Below are 17,638 nucleotides of genomic sequence, written 5' to 3' on the forward strand. Positions count from 1 at the left end.
AAAAGGTACCCACTATTGTTTTGGGGTCACAGACCTTAACACCAAAGATGTTTTGGACTTCCTGGAGAGCTTGGGTATACTCAATCCTGCTTTATATTGCAGCCTCTTTTCAGGGGGCAAACACGGACATGCCATGCTATTTTAACCACCTGGTGACCAGAGGGTATGGCTACATATGGCATTATTCCGTAATTGCCTATAAACACTATTGGGCGACAGGAAAAATAATCACCTAATAGTCTCTCCTTGAGGACAGGAGTTGGCTACCCCTGGGGTAGGATGTGTTCATCCATCTGCTCCCCAGCCTGTGCATCATTCTTTAACACAACAATACCGGGGAGGAGAAGAAGGCACAACCCCAAGGGTCGTTATGCAGATGTATATATTAAACAGGAATGAAATAAGAAGTCACCCTGCTCATACAGAGATATTATTCTGCACATCCCGGAATGAGAGCCCTGCAGAATCTGCCGCGCTCTCCTGTCGTGAAGGAGTTAAACTTCACACACCCTCAGCAAACCCTCCAGGGCTTGTCTGGGGCTAGATTAAGCAATGGAACACCATTCCTCCAGATTGTATCATTGTTACCCACGTTTAATACATTTTTGGGAGCAGCCAAGCTGCATGTTTCATATATATATAAATATAAATATATTTATATATTTATAAATATATATATACACACACGTGGGTGAGTTATGGCTGTGGATGGCAGCCCAGCGGTAAGAAACACTTTGTAAATCAGGGACACCAAATTAGTAATAAAAGTTTGTTCCTACTGTGCGATTTCAGATATGTCAGGTTTCACATACTCCTAGATTCATTACGAGCTGAAATGCTTTTTTTTATTGGTTTACACAGGCTGGAATTACAGATACACCCAGGGCAGCGTTTCATTGGTCCCGCTAACGGCTGAAATCGGAACCAGGGAGGGAAAGCTGCAGTCGGTCAGCCCCAATAGCAACAGGGAACTCACAGCTACTCCGCAAAGTTTAACCCCTTCTAGCATTATCTGGCATATGGTCAGTGATTATAGTCTTAGAGGGGACCCAATGAATGTCTATGGGGATAATGTATTTCTAGTGAATGGGGATCCCATGAATTTCTGTGGGGATAATGTATTTCTAGTGAACGGGGATCCCATAAATTTCTGTGGGGAACATGTATTTCTAGTTGATGGGGATCCCATGAATATGGGGATTCCATGAATGTCTGTGGGGACAAATCATTTCTGGTATATATTTAATTCTATATTTCCCAGTGTGGCCTATTGAATCAGTCTATAGGGATTCTCAGCCGGGAACATTCTGAACAGCCGATTCTGAAAGTATAGAACCATATATTTATTTCCTCTGCTGTGTACGCCGTGATGTACATCGGACTTTAAAGACCGACGTCCGTATCCCAGTACCTTCCAATCGCCTTTTGGTACCAGTGTGACAGACTTGTCCAAGGTTACCAAGTGCTTGGGGTGGGAATGGAACTAGGTTCTCCCGTTGACACCGCTCTTTCTCCCCTTAATAACAATGAGTGGGACATTCTTGTTGTGGAACTTTTGCTACTGGAAGATGGAACTAATGGGCACATTCTTCTGCCCACAGCTCTGCATTATTCTACAACATCTACTGTACAATGCATAGCTCTGCAACATTCTGCAGCTGCTTTGCACACAGAAGTGGTTCAAGTGTCATTCTTCACACCACTGCCTCCAAACATATGTATTCCCCATGTGCCATTTTTCTGTGATAGTTTCCTGTGTTCACACATCTTTAAAGATTTGCGCAAGAGATGTGCGCAAGAGGTCCCTACGGATGTTTCCATTGGCCGGATCAGCTCCTGGTTCTTTAGTGTAGACACCCTGTATTTCATCTGCTAGGCTTTCCAGAGACCCACGCAAGACACAGAGGAAAATGCTTCTTTAAGAGCATGCTATCTGCCCCAGGTTACAGTAATGCATGTGACTCATCTGAGCTGTGAGAGTGAACTAATTCTGTGATGGTAAGAGATCCAAACGCCTCCGTCTTAACTCCTTCTCTACCCCTGTACGGCTGAACCAGCGACTGAACTCTATGGCAAACCATTTTTTTTTTAAACACCTCTTAACTTCCACTTCTTTAATAATGACATTTTTATGTTGACATTAATACATATCCAACAAACTAAATGTGCATTGTTATTGGAGGAAACTGAAAGGAGCAAAAATCAGAATACTGTCTCCATACACTATATTGCTAGAAGGCCCACTGATGGATGGGAAACCATGGCTAATAATACTATATTAGTGTGTAGCGAGGATTAGATGGCATTAGTGGCAGAGTATTAGGCTTTGGGCAGTAGCTGTCATTACTGGGGGTATCCAGGTGTCTCTGCGCAGCAAAGGCTTTCCAACATTGCAAGTGCAAAGTCATACTCAGTTTTATTTTATATTGCAGACTGAGTTTTCAGGGTGGGACAGTCCGCTGAAGACGCGGCGCTGCTTACAGGTACTGTAAGAAGGGCAGAGCTGGACCATCTACATCCAAGTGTGCGCTGCTCCAGTATAAGTTAGAGATGATTTTATGGTGATGGTTTTTGCCAAAAGTTGTTTCTGTTGGCTTTGGATTTGAATTGGATCAAATTGTCCTCTTGGGCCTCATACAGAACTTGCCTCCACTGTCCAAAAAAGTTGCTTAACATGTGTTTACCTTTAACAGCAGCCAGGAACAAGGAAACCAGAACGAGAGAAGAAGAAAAAAAAAACTGAAATGGAAAACTAAAATATAGGAACAAGTCTGCATTTTCCATCGCCCAAAGCCTTTCCAGGCACCCAGCTTCCCCAAATATCCATGCAGAAACCAACTTCAACTCGAGCAACATCTATTTCGAGAAGCATGTAAAAAAAAAGAGAAAATGGCTGTCACTTGGTTCCAGATAATATGAACAGGGATTCCATCACTGCCAGAGGGGTCTTCAGCGCACTCCACATGGACTACTTCAGGGGCGGCCACCTCCAGGCCTCCAGGGCCACCAACAGGCCGGGAATTAGGGATATCCCTGCTTCAGCAAAGGTGGCCCAATCAGTGGCTCAGTCGTTAAGCGCCCTGTGCTGAAGCAGGGATATCCTTAAAACCTAACCTGCTGGTGGCCCTTGAGGACTGGAGTCGGCCGCCCCTGTGCTGCATTATAAGACAATCTGGCAGAAAAGAGGTTAAAAGATCGAAGTGGTTAAAGCCGTTCTGGTGTTTCCACTGCACTGATAGAGGAAGGAAAGACATCAGGGCTTTTAAATCTGCCAACCTAAATCCTCCCGCCTGGACCTGTTTGGTGTTATCTGAAATCAGGAAATTACCCCAAAAACATTCAAGCACCAACTGTGCTAAACCTTACAGTCCCCAATGCTGCAAAATGTCCCCTTGGAATACATGCTACCAACGCCTTCCAAGTCAACTAGTTCAGTCCTAGTCATCAAAAATTCAATGTTCAACACAAAGTACTCTGGGGTACAAGTTACTTAATTCCTTCCACATTACTGTTGGAAGTACGATCATACACCCAGTAGCCCAAACACGCTGCTTAGGGGTCACACGCGACTCCTCTCTCATATTCTCCTCTCACAGGAGAGAGGTATCTAAAACCTGTCGCTTTTTCCTCCGCAATATTGCCAAGATACGTCATTTCCTCTGTTGCTTGACTGCTAAAACTCTGACTCAGGCCCTCGTTCTCTCCCGTCTCGATTACTGCAACCTCCTGCTGTCCGGCCTTCCTGCCTCTCACCTGTCTCCCCTACAATCTATCCTAAACGCTGCTGCCAGAATCGCTCTACTCTTTTCTAAATCAGTCTCAGCGTCTCCCCTGCTGAAATCCCTCTCCTGGCTTCCTATCAAATCCAGTATCACATATTCAATTCTCCTCCTCACTTTTAAAGCTTTACACTCTTCTGCCCCTCCTTACATCTGAGCCCTAATTTCTCGCTATGCACCATCCGACTCTTGTGTTCTGCTCAAGGATATCTTCTCTCTACCCCATTTGTATCTAAAGCCCTCTCCCGCCTTAAACCTTTCTTACTGGCTGCCCCACACCTCTGGAATGCCCTTCCCCTCAATACCCGACTAGCACCCTCTCTATCCATCTTGAAACACACCAGCTTAACGAAGAGTATGAGTCGCACCATGGCTGATACACATGACACAAAGTTTGGCCCCCTGCAGACACACTTACCAGAAGGCCCTCCTACTGTCTCTGTACGATCTTCCTACCTACCAATTAGATTGTAAGCTCTTTGGGTCAGGGACTCCTTTTCCTAAATGTTACTTTTATGGCTGAAGCACTTCTTTCCATTGTGATATCTGTATTATTTGTTATTTATATGATTGTCACGTGTATTACTTCTGTGAAGCGCTATGTACAGTAATGGCGCTATATAAATAAAGACATACATACATAATTAACTAGGACTAGAGTGAAAAGTCATGAAGACACAGAGTCTGGATGGTAATACTTCAGGGGTCATTTTATATGGTCTGAAGCAGTCGTTCAGACCTTTTTGCGGCCAACACCGCATTAGGATCCACTTTGAACAATATAGAATAAGGTTCTCAGTTTTTATTTATATTACATTTTAAAAAAAAAAACAGGAATTTTTTGGTGCTGTCTGGATGAAATCAGGTTAAAAGAAATCGGGATAACAAAATGTTTTACCCATGCTGATATTTGTAGAAACCGAAGATTGTTCATGGTTTTCAAATGAAGCAATGCTATGCTTACCTGTACTACAATAATAAGAGTGTGAGCCAATAATAGGCCCAGATACACAAAAGGGTGATTAGCTTGAAATGAATGGGGGTATTGCAGGAGGGGGGGGGGTATTGCAGGAGGCAGGGGGAGGGGGAGAGGGTATTGCAGGAGGGGGGGGGGGTGCTAAAGCTTGGTGCAGTTCTGTGAATCTGGGCTGTGACATTACTTTGCTTGATTTTCCGACCTACACCGTTTGTCTATTCTGTTCTTTGCAGGAACTGCTCCAATCTCACCGCTCTCACCACAATTGAGTTTAACAGAAATAAGTATCCGGAAAAAATATTGCATGATAAAACAGGTGTAAATCAGTCAAAATAAATTAATCTGTTTAATACTTTTTTTTTTTTTAGTTTATCGGTGAAAATCGGTAAATACTGAAAATGTGGAACACTATTAATTAGTACCAGGAATCTCCCCTTTGATACAGAAACATACAGCCGTTAGCACAAAGTATTTACTTGCCTGGAGACAAGTTAACCTCTTTGGGTTTAGCGTTGCATGTTGATAATTACGAGTCGTACCTCCCAAAGGCTCCGTAGGTGTTGACGATTCTGAGTGGGTTGAAGGACGTGTTCATGATTTGCTTGGACTTCAGCAGGTTCTGGACAACAGGGACACTGAGGTAGAGGATCAGGACACCCAGAGAGAGGTGAACAAGCTGACGGATGTAACCGCCTGTGGGAAAGGGGTCATGTCAGATACAGTGCGTCACTCATTAGATAAACAAGACAATCAGGGAATGCATGATCTCATTCGAAACCTTCATTTTCATGTCCTAATCAGGACCTTTTTTCCATGCACTGAGAGACTGAAACTCTGGGGAAAACCCCCCACAAAAATTGACATGTAAGAACCACCCAGACTACCCATTGTCCTATCTGTTGTGAAACCTCAATTACACCCTTGCATTTCTTTCATATGTATGGGTATATAAATAATGTGAATGAGAACACACAGATTTGTGTTTTGAACACTCAATGGAAGCAAATTTTAGCATCACTGTCCCTTCTTATTCAAGTGAAGTCAGACGTTCTCCTATATAATGTATTTTCTTTAGCTGAGAACGCCACAATCTCAAGCGTTTGGTTCTTTGGATATTGGAAGCTATGAGCTGGGCTTCTGTAGAATTGGTCTGGGTCAGTATTTGCTAAATAAAGGAGGTCCTCTGGACACACTGATTTACCATAATGCTTTGGGGGTCTCCATCCACCAGCTTTGTGGGTCTGCATCCTGGAAACCTGGCGTTTCACTGACCCCTCTCTGGAGCTGAACAGGAAGCTGAGGCTGGCATCGTCAAAAAAAGCCATACTTGGCACTATGGTCAACCAGTTCAAGAAGCTCAGGTTACCACTGAGGATGAGAAGCACCTAGCACAGACAGAGACAGAAGGTACATCAGAGAGCTGTCACATGGGGCTCTCAGGAGAGAGGAGAGAAGTAACTGCAGTGACACTCATATAAATCCTTTCATTACACGTTCCCGTTTCATGATACTATGGGGACTATTAATCCAAGTCTCTCAGAAGTCAAAGTGAGTCAATAAAAATGATATGAATACTAGTGAAAGTGCTAGTTTTATGTCTGTGATTTGATCTATTGTTGCCCTCATTGTTTTCAGCTGGGAGACTTTCTTTAACAAACCTCTGTGTTCTAGTAAGAAGCACACTGATGTCATACACCATGTTGATGACTTCATCACGCTGTGACATCATGGAATCACAAAGCTGCCTGTATCGCACTGAGAGCCTATTGAAATTTTCTGATGTGTCCCTGCTGTGGTTTTTCCCAAATGTATAATATTTTACTTGTTTTCAGGAGGGTCTAATTATTTCCCACCTCCCTTGAACATGAAGTACCCTCTACCTTGGGGGTGCTCAACTCCAGTCCTCCTGCCCCCCCCCCCCCCAACCAGGTCAGATTGTCAGGATATCCCAACTTCAGCACAGGTGGCTCAATCAGAGCCTGTCGAAGCCACCTGTGCTGAAGCAGGGACTGATTGAGCCCTTGTGCGGATGCACACAGAACCATCTGGAAACAAAGGGGTTAATGTACAGAAATCAAACGTGTTGACTTGTTAAAACGGGAGAAAAAGAAGAAAAAAACGTATTTCTTGCTCACGCCGATTTTCTTGTGCGATTAAACTTATTCCATTATTTGGGGCCAAAACAGACAAATTCTTCAGAAAATGCCAAGGGCACTTGAGGGGTTTAGTTTTTATAGAGGTGTTTCCTGGCTGGGATATATCAAAGTCACGGCCATTAATTTGACACGATGGCTGGACTGGGCAGGGCAGCGCTGTGTGACATGCCAGCCATGGGGAGCTGTTCCAGGCTTCCCAGCGGCCAGCAGAGAGGGGCTCCATGAGTGAGAATGTTCTACTCCTGCAGACTGCTCCCACCCCTTACATGTGGGCGGTTGAGCTCCCTCGACAGTTGTGCGATTTAGATTGCATCCCTCTGCTTAACCCCTTGCAGCGCTGTAGAGCTTGCACACTTAAAGAGATAACGGGTGACCCAGTAGTGAAAGACCTGTCTTGCTAGCAAAAATTAGATGGTGAGCTTTGGTAAACTGGTTGTGCCCTTTAAATTCTATGTATTATTATTAAATCAACTGCTTACTTGGCTGGATCAAGTAAGACACGAGTCCTGTGTAATAGACTTTCTGCGGTTTTGTAAAAAAATGGCCAAATATTGCACATCTGGGGCAGGAAGGTTGCAAATCATCTGAACCCCTTCAGTGTACATCGGCGTTGCCCCAAACGGACAGCCTTTGGCGCAGCCGAAGGGCAGCTAAAGGGTGTGAGCCATTCGCTGATCTTTGGTGATGTTAAAGCTGCTCCATTTCAATCTGAAACTCACCAGCCCTTTTATCCCCTGTAACCAAAGTTTCCAACTCTATCTGTCCATGAAATGTCTGTGAATTGACTGCATAACCTCTGTTCATTTAATGTTATAACTCTGTGCCCAGGACATACTTGAAAACGAGGGGTAACTCTCAATGTATTACTTCCTGGTAAAACATTTTTATAAATAAATAAAATATCCCTGGACCCCAATAAAGTATGGTGCATTTGAGGTATTACTACCTTAAAGGGGCTTGAAAACCATTGCTCCTCCTTATGTTGTTGGCTCCTATTGCTGATGGATGGAATGAACACTAATCTATAAAAGCCAGTGTGTATTACTGCTATATTAATTCTATCTAACTCCAGGCACATGTCCTCTTTCTGTTAAACCTTCTTCTAGTCTGTTTTCCTGCCTTTTCTTGATGGGCTCCTCTTCAATAATAATTATTCGCCCTCACAAAATGCTGATAACCACAGTGCTGGCTTCGGTACAATGAGCTCTAGCTCCAAAGAGCTTACAATCTAATTTGTCGGCGGTAGTGGGACATAAATGGCCACAATTACTAAATAGTGCTAAGTCTTAAGATATCTTACGACCCATAAAATGACTTAAGACATAGCACTGTTGAGTAAATATGGTCCAACGTGACTTGGCCAAGGTCACAAGGACCTTGAATAGTTTCTCCCAAATTCATAGCTTTTTATTTGGCGAGTTGGCTTTGTACATTTTCATGGGATGTGTCCTTACAGCAGAAAAAGTTACGCTCGAAGCCCCAATGTTGGGGGTCGGTGATGGGAGAGCTGTGTGCTCTTTGAGCCGATCCCAACGCAAGATGGATTTGGGGCTGGGCGAGCTCAAAATTTCATTCAATAGCAATTCAGTGGAGGGTAAAAATTGGATCGGCTCGTGCTCCGGTATTTGGGTCTTGTTGTGCTCTTGGAAAGAGGACAAAGGGCGCCATGTTGATCTTGAGGGAGCAGCCCACAAATATGTAAACTTTCCCACAAAACGCACTGCTGTCATGTCGGATCACTCACCCCTGCACAAACTGACCCTACCGCTGCCAGAGGTGCCTGCAATTCCGTGGTTTGGTTGCTGGAGTGGAAATGATAATTCGGAGCAATTATTTAATATTTATGATGCACTGCAGGGCTCAGAAAGAAAAGAGGCTTCTATTGTCTCCAAAATTACAAAGTGTCCATGGAGCATCTCAGCCTCCTTTAACCCACAGCAATAACAAGCATGTGTCTGCTTCCACACACCAGGCCAGTGTTTTTCTACCAAGGTTCCTTGGGCATCCCTAAAGGGTTCCATGCAATTTGAAAATGGTACCAAATACAGAAGAACTTACACTACATCTGATCTCAGACGCGCTAGTAAAGAAAGTTGGGGTTCCTTACAATGCAATTGATCTCAGACGCGCTATTAGAGAGGGTTGGGGTTCCTTACAATGCATCTGATCTCAGAAGCGCTATTAGAGAAAGTTGGGGTTCCTTACAATGCAATTGATCGTACACAAGCTATTAGAGAGGGTTGGGGTTCTGCAGAATTCCATAATAAAATTACAGGGTTCCTTAACAACAACAAAAGTTGAAAACCACTGCTCTAGACTGAGAAGTCTGTAATGCGTTACTCCCTACAGAACTGAAGAATTCAGAAACAACAACCTCAATCAACAAAACGTTTCTGGGGTTTTCAGGTAAATTACAGATTGCTCTGCTGTGATTTATGTCACTTGCTGGTAATCATGCTCTATGTATTACAAACCAATTGCCCCCAATGTGTGACTGGCCCGTACTGCGGCTAAGAGGATATTTGACCATTACTTTGTTTCCAGAAGCTGAGAGGAGGAGGGGGGAAAATCCAATATGCACAGCCATAAAAACAAATAGAAGTCATAAAGTGCTCTGAATGTATTACACGTTGTAACAATAATGCCACAGATGGAAGAAGTGCTGCTTCATTTCCAGACCCCGGCCCTCTAATGAGGATTTCCTCCGCGCTCCCATTAGTTTGTAACTGTTACCGCTGCCATTAATGGGCTGAGAGTGGAAGGTGGTGACATTGTGCTGGGCGCAGATAATGCGGGCTGGAGAGATTTGTAATTAAAGGGCCTGCAACACACTGTGACGCACTAAAATGCTCAACAACACACTGTGGTGGCCAATAAGGTGAAAGCACTTACCCATCTACCTCCTTTTCTATCAACATCATTGCTAGGTTCCTCATATCTATTTTTTAAATCTATATTTAGATATACTTATTTATTTGTTTGCCAAATCCAGTCATATTTGTTGTATTCCTACAATAATTGGACCAAGTCTGTTTTTATAATAACCTTGTTTACAAATGAACAACTTGTGTATCTTACACAATCTAATAATAATAATAAAATACTTTGAGAGTTACAAAAACCCAACAACAAAGTAATCCAACACACTTGGCAGATGGAGGAAAGGCTATTTATTGGTTACAGTACTCTCTGCATTTAATATGATCAGGCTTGGAGCACTGGTTCCTTTTATCTGAGCCACTAAACATTGTGTGAGTGTTTTAAGTCTAGGAGACACTAATAAAACGCTTCATGGGATCAGTCCTTGGCCGTTAACACATCCCAGTATATCCCTGCTTCCCCCTGCCTGACATGCAACACACAGTCTCTCTGTAAATATCCTTTAAAGGCGCAATCCCAGCAATATCCTACATATGTGCTTTCTTCATTAACTCAGTTCTACAGTATTAGATAATACTAACTACCTTTTTTTATTTTTAAATTCAGCTCTTAATTCCATTTGTAATGAGTTTCAATGCACTGAGCATCCTTTGAATTCTATAGCCGGGGTTATCCCACCTCCCCAGCAGTGCAAGATCTTGTAACACTTTCCTGTTTGTGATACTTTGTTGCCAATGTTCCCAGACGTTTGAGCTGCAAACTGTAACAATAGATAATGTTAACTTAGTAATATAAGAATACATTGTAGCTGCTGAGTTACACTGACTGAAGGATTGATTGAAACTGAAAGGCGGCCATTTAGTGATCCCTGTGAAGTAATGATCAATCACAGGAGAACCAATCGATCGGCAGCGTATGGTAGTTAGCTTTGAATAAAGGTAATCAAAAGCGGCATATATTAGAACAAAACAGGTTTTTACGCTCGTTGGACAACCTCTTTAATGGGACCCCAGTTTTTCAGAATTTTTATAACATTTGTTGGTTTCTTCCTAATTACAAGAGAAACAGCCCGAGCTTTGTAACTCTGAAGAAGTGTTAGGCAATATACCGATTATAATAGTAATATTGTCATAATAAAAATGCAGATAAGTCGATACTAACTTTCATTTATTGTTATACTAGCTGAGAGCCCCGGCGTTGCCCGGGATGTTTGTGGTGTGGGTGTGGCATTTGGGTGGGGAGTGGTCCACGCGGCCCATGTGCGGTGGTAGTGCTGCTGTGGCTGTACTGATGGTGATTGTATTGGTGTGCTGATTTGGGAGGGTTTGGTGCTGATGTGGGGGTGCGGATGTGGGTGTGCCGATGGGGGAGGTGCAAAGGTGGCGATGTGTGGGTGCTGATGGTGTTGATGGGGGCTGGGAATGGCGGGGAGCCGAGAATGCCAGTGTGCTGGGGGGGCATGGGATACCGGTGTGCTGATGTGGTGGTGCTGGGGATAGTGTGTGTGTGTATACGTGTGTGTGTATACACACGTGTGTGTGTATGTATACACACGTGTGTGTGTATACATGTGTGTATACATGTTTGTGTGTGTGTATACATGTTTGTGTGTATACATTGTGTGTGTGTGTGTGTACGTGTACGTGTACGTGTACGTGTACGTGTACGTGTGTATGTCTAAATGTGTGTGTACATTTGTGTGTGTATACATGTGTGTGTGTATACATGTGTGTGTGTATACATGTGTGTGTGTATACATGTGTGTGTGTGTGTATACATGTGTGTGTGTATACATGTGTGTGTGTGTATACATGTGTGTGTGTGTATACATGTGTGTGTGTGTATACATGTGTGTGTGTATACATGTGTGTGTGTGTATACATGTGTGTGTGTGTATACATGTGTGTGTGTGTATACATGTGTGTGTGTGTGTGTGTATACATGTGTGTGTGTGTGTATACATGTGTGTGTGTATACATGTGTGTGTGATACATGTGTGTGTGTGTACATGTGTGTGTGTGTGTGTATACATGTGTGTGTGTATACATGTGTGTGTGTGTGTGTGTATACATGTGTGTGTGTGTGTATACATGTGTGTGTGTGTATACATGTGTGTGTGTATACATGTGTGTGTGTATACATGTATGTGTGTGTGTATACATGTGTGTGTGTGTGTATACATGTGTGTGTGTATACATGTGTGTGTGTGTGTATATACATGTGTGTGTGTGTATACATGTGTGTGTGTGTATACATGTGTGTGTGTGTATACATGTGTGTGTGTGTATACATGATGTGTATGTATACGTGTGTGTGTGTGTGTATACATGTGTGTGTGTGTATGTCTACATATGTGTGTGTTTGACTCCATGTGTGTGTACGTGTACATGTGTGTGAGTATACGTGTACATGTGTACGTGTGTGCGTGTGTACGTGTACGTGTGTACGTGTACGTGCGTGTGCATACATGTGTGTGTGTATACATGTGTATGTATACGTGTGTGTGTATGACTCCATGTGTGTGTGTACGTGTACATGTTTGTGAGTATACGTGTACATGTGTACGTGTGTACGTGTGTACGTGTGTGTGCGTGTCTACGTGCGTTTGCGTATCTACGTGCGTGCGTGTCTACGTGCGTGTGCTTGTCTACGTGCATGTCTACGTGCGTGTGCGTGTCTACGTGCGTGTGCGTGTGCGTGTCTACGTGCGTGTGCGTGTCTACGTGCGCCTGCGTGTCTACGTGCGTCTGCGTGTCTACGTGCGCCTGCGTGTCTACGTGCGCCTGCGTGTATACGTGTGTCAACATGTGCCTGTGTATGTACGTGTGTGTGTACACGTGTGTGTACGTGTGTGTCTACGTGTATGTGTGTGTATACGTGTGTCTACGTGTGTGTGTATACGTGTGTCTACGTGTGTGTGTGTATACGTATGCCTACTTGTGTGTGTGTATACGTATACGTGTGTGTGTATATACGTGTGTGTGTATACATGTGTATACGTGTGTCTGTGTGTATACGTGTGTCTGCTGTGTGTATACGTGTGTCTGCTGTGTGTATACGTGTGTCTGCTGTGTGTATACGTGTGTCTGCTGTGTGTATACGTGTGTCTGCTGTGTGTATACGTGTGTCTGCTGTGTGTATACGTGTGTCTGCTGTGTGTATACGTGTGTCTGCTGTGTGTATACGTGTGTCTTCTGTGTGTATACGTGTGTCTGCGTGTGTCTGCTGTGTGTATACGTGTGTCTGTATAGGTGTCTGTATAGGTGTCTGTATAGGTGTGTGTGTCTGTGTACGTGTGTGTGTGTGTGTGCCTACATGTGTGTGTCTACATCTGTGTGTGTGTGTGTCTACATGTGTGTGTGTCTACATGTGTGTTTGTGTACGTGTGTGTGTGTGTGTGTGTGTGTGTGTCTTATGTATAGAGATATATATAGTGTGTGTGTGTGTGTGTGTGTGTGTGTGTGTGTGTGTATATATATATATATATATATATATGTATAGAGATATATATAGTGTGTGTGTGTGTGTGTGTGTGTGCAGCACGGGGCATGTGGAGGGGGGAGGGGGGAGGGGGGAGGGGGGAGAGCAGCACGGGGCATGTGGAGGGGGGGAGAGCAGCACGGGGCATGTGGAGGGGGGGAGAGCAGCACGGGGCATGTGGAGGGGAGGAGAGCAGCACGGGGCATGTGGAGGGGGGGAGAGCAGCACGGGGCATGTGGAGGGGGGGAGAGCAGCACGGGGCATGTGGAAGGGGGGGAGAGCAGCACGGGGCATGTGGAGGGGGGGTGAGCAGCACGGGGCATGTGGAGGGTCCCTCCTGCAAGGCTGGCGGGAGCCCCCCCCCGCGGGAGCCCCCCCCCCCCCCGCTGGCCTCCGCCTCGAGGTGAGGCGGCGGTGCCGAGGAGCGTTGCAGGCGGCGCCGGGTAGGCTGGGCGGGAGAGGTGAGGCGGTGCCGAGGGGGCCGGAGGGGGTGAAGGGCAGGGCCGGGGGGGGTGAAGGGCATGGCTGGGGGGGGTGAAGGGCATGGCTGGGGGGGGGGTGAAGGGCATGGCTGGGGGGGGGGGTGAAGGGCATGGCTGGGGGGGGGGGTGAAGGGCATGGCTGGGGGGGGGGGTGAAGGGCATGGCTGGGGGGGTGAAGGGCATGGCTGGGGGGGTGAAGGGCATGGCTGGGGGGGGGGTGAAGGGCATGGCTAGGGGGGGGGGGGTGAAGGGCATGGCTGGGGGGGGGGGTGAAGGGCATGGCTGGGGGGGGGTGAAGGGCATGGCCGGGGGGGGGGGGGGTGAAGGGCATGGCCGGGGGGGGGTGAAGGGCATGGCCGGGGGGGGGGGGGTGAAGGGCATGGCCGGGGGGGGGGGGTGAAGGGCATGGCCGGGGGGGGGGGTGAAGGGCATGGCCAGGGGGGGGGGGGTGAAGGGCATGGCCAGGGGGGGGGTGAAGGGCATGGCCAGGGGGGTTGGGGGTGAAGGGCATGGCCAGGGGGGTTGGGGGTGAAGGGCATGGCCAGGGGGGTTGGGGGTGAAGGGCATGGCCAGGGGGGGGGGGGTGAAGGGCATGGCCAGGGGGGGGGGTGAAGGGCATGGCCAGGGGGGGGGGTGAAGGGCATGACCAGGGGGGTTGGGGGTGAAGGGCATGGCTGGGGGGGGGGTGAAGGGCATGGCTGGGGGGGGGGTGAAGGGCATGGCTGGGGGGGGGGGTGAAGGGCATGGCTGGGGGGGGGGGTGAAGGGCATGGCTGGGGGGGGTGAAGGGCATGGCTGGGGGGGGGGTGAAGGGCATGGCTGGGGGGGGGGGTGAAGGGCATGGCCGGGGGGGGGGGGTGAAGGGCATGGCCGGGGGGGGGGGGTGAAGGGCATGGCCAGGGGGGGGGTGAAGGGCATGGTCAGGGGGGGGGTGAAGGGCATGGCCAGGGGGGGGGGTGAAGGGCATGGCCAGGGGGGGGGGTGAAGGGCATGGCCAGGGGGGTTGGGGGTAAAGGGCATGGCCAGCGGGGGGGGGGGGTGAAGGGCATGGCCAGGGGGGGGTGAAGCGCCGGGGGGGGGGGTGAAGCGCCGGGCCGGGGTGAAAGATCCCTTCCCCTGCGGTAACTTACCTCGCACCGGGCCGCGCTCCTACTCGGGTTCCTCGGCGGTCTCCGTTCCCCCCGGCGAGGCGGAGCTGAGACGCTCAGGTCAGGAGGTGGTGTGGGCCGTGGCCCGTGCAGAGAGAGCCGGAGCAGCGCGCGCGGAGATGGTGAGCTGGGGGCGCGGCCTCTAGGCCTCAAGGTGCGAGCGTGCTCTGGGGGGGGGGGAGAGGGAGCACCGGGAGAGAGTGTGAGCACCGGGGGAGAGGGAGCACCGGGAGAGAGTGTGAGCACCGGGGGAGAGGGAGCACCGGGAGAGAGGGTGATGTTGAGGTCCCGCGGAGTGGTGATAGGGGGGGGTTCGGTTGTTGCGGGCCAGCCGCGCGGGGGGGGGGGGGGGGGGTCAAGGCCAGGCAGCCGTTAAGGAGGGTGGAGTGTTTGTGTGTTGAGGAGGGTGGAGTGTGTGTGTGCTGAGGAGGGTGGAGTGTGTGTGTGAGGAGGGTGTGTGTGTGTGTGTGTGTGTGTGTGTGTGTGTGTGTGTGTGTGTGTGTGCGTTGAGGAGTGTGTGTGTGTGTGTGTGTGTGTGTGTGTGTGTGTGTGTGCGTTGAGGAGGGTGGAGTGAGTGTGTGTGCGCGAGTTGAGGAGTGTGTGTGTGTGTGTGTGTGTGTGTGTGTGTGTGTGCGTTGAGGAGGGTGGAGTGAGTGTGTGTGTGTGTGTGTGTGTGTGTTTGTGTGTGTGTGTGCGCGTTGAGGAGGGTGGAGTGTGTGTTTTTTTGGCCCGTCACTCTGCCTCAGGCCAATGAGAGGTGTGCGGGGGCGGCCCAAGGGACCAATGAGATTTCCCCTAGGGACACCGGACATCCAGCAGGCAGGCAGGCATACAGTGCTTTCACTAATATAGTATAAGATTAATATCCGTCAGCCGTGGGATGTCCGTGACATTTTAGGGATACTGTAGCTAGCGACAGGCTGTTTAAGGGCCGTTATATAGCGTGCGCGGCCGTTATATAGCGTGCGCGGCCGTTATATAGCGTGCGCGGCCGTTATATAGCGTGCGCGGCCGTTATATAGCGCGCGCGGCCGTTATATAGCGCGCGCGGCCGTTATATAGCGCGCGCGGCCGTTATATAGCGCGCGCGGCCGTTATATAGCGCGCGCGGCCGTTATATAGCGCGCGCGGCCGTTATATAGCGCGCGCGGCCGTTATAGAGCGTGTGCGGCCGTGCCTGTTCGAAGGCGCGTGCACGTGCCGCATGCTTTTTGCAACTATACTGTGAGAGCTGAGAAGGTACAGTGTTTGTGTGTTTGTGTGTGTATGTGTATGTATATGTGTGTGTGTATGTGTATGTATGTGTAAGTGTGTACATACACACGTATACATATATACACACACACACATATACATACATTCAGCGCCGGTAGCGGCGCGAAAATATGATTTTCCCCGTCTTCGCTGCTGTCTCTCGGCTCCCCGCTCCCTGCTGTGCGCGCCCCTTGTATAGAAGGGCTGACTAACCTCAGCCATCTATAACTGCCGTGCGCGCGCACGGCGTAACGCGCCCCGCCACTATAGAACGGCCCTAAGACACATAATCTTCCAAGAAGGCAGCACTGCCAATGTGAACAGGATCTCTGCACCCCTCTACCCTAACGAGATATCTTTAGCCCATCCCTAATTCTACCTCTGACGTTCAGGACTGAGGCCGCGGGCATTGTCTGCGCTTAAGCGCTGACCCGTGCTGAGGCACGCATACGCTTACCAGCGAGCCCCTGCAAGCGTGCGGAAGCGTAGGTTTTAGAAAAAATTTAGTTTCAAGCGATCACGGGAGCGCAGGGCCGGTCACGTGAGCGGTTCGCCCAATGAGGACGAACCAGCTCCGTGACGTCACTGGCTCGCCTCCCCCCACCCCCCCCCCCCCGACACGCACACGCTCCCGGATGGCGCGCTAACCAAGGCCAGGGAAAGCACCCGCTTTCCCTCAGCCTGAGCGCGCCTCCGCATGGCTGCTGCAACCCTGGACGCAGCCTAAGGGGCAGTAAGGGTGTTTTTATTTATTTTTAACATTTTAATTATTACAAAAAAAAACCCACTTCATTTGTCTCGTCTTAGTTTACTGTTAAATAATTGGGAAGTTTATTTAGTCTGATTTTCAACATTTATTCAGAAACTAAATTCCAGTTTCTCTCTCTCTCTCTCTCTCGTTCTCTCTGACTCTCTCTCTCTCGGTCTCTCTCTCTCTCTGTCTCTCTCTCTCTCTCTGTCTCTCTCTCTCTCTCTGTCTCTCTCTCTCTCACAATAATATTCTTGATCTAATTATTGACGGGAAGTGTTTGGTATTGCCCGACCCTCCAGTTATACGACCCTTTCAGTAGCACAAAGTATCTATGTAAGGCCGCGTTTATAGTGACGGCGATGCGACCGATGACATCACCCGTCGCCACTTGTGAAAGTTAGGTTAGGTTTGAGCAACGTCGCTGGCGACAAGGCCAGTGACGTCACGAAGGGGGAGGGCAGAGTGCAATAGGCGCTCTGTGATTGGTGTAGAGACAGTCACATGTGGCGACTGTCTCACCAAAATCAAATTTCACTGGCTTCCAAATTTTTTGCCGATCCGTCACTCCTAGTATAATATAAGCGCATGCAACGGATTCAATGTATTTGTTTTGGTGCGGCGTCGCCAGGCGCTATAAGGGCAGCCTAAGGCCTCAGACATGGTACAAAATACAGCGCTGAGCCGCGCTGACGCTCATGCTCTCCTGCTCAAGCAGGAGCTTTTTTGTGTCCTA

The 17,638-nt window shown here is 48.2% G+C and overlaps 1 protein-coding gene across 4 annotated transcripts in view; it reads right to left on the reverse strand.

Moving 5' to 3' along the window:
• The window catches only part of LMF1 (lipase maturation factor 1), a 224,404-nt gene that overhangs the window by 20,367 nt on the left and 186,399 nt on the right, over positions 1 to 17,638 (reverse strand). For all 4 annotated transcript variants that reach the window (XM_075565782.1, XM_075565784.1, XM_075565785.1 and 1 more), the window contains 2 exons: positions 5,957 to 6,140; positions 5,295 to 5,448 (listed from right to left, as the gene is read on the reverse strand). In XM_075565782.1, coding sequence (XP_075421897.1) covers positions 5,295 to 5,448; positions 5,957 to 6,140 — 338 coding nt within the window. The remainder of the gene's footprint in view (positions 1 to 5,294; positions 5,449 to 5,956; positions 6,141 to 17,638) is intronic.

The sequence above is a fragment of the Ascaphus truei genome, chromosome 11 (genome assembly GCF_040206685.1).
Source record: "Ascaphus truei isolate aAscTru1 chromosome 11, aAscTru1.hap1, whole genome shotgun sequence".
Lineage (NCBI taxonomy): Eukaryota > Metazoa > Chordata > Amphibia > Anura > Ascaphidae > Ascaphus > Ascaphus truei.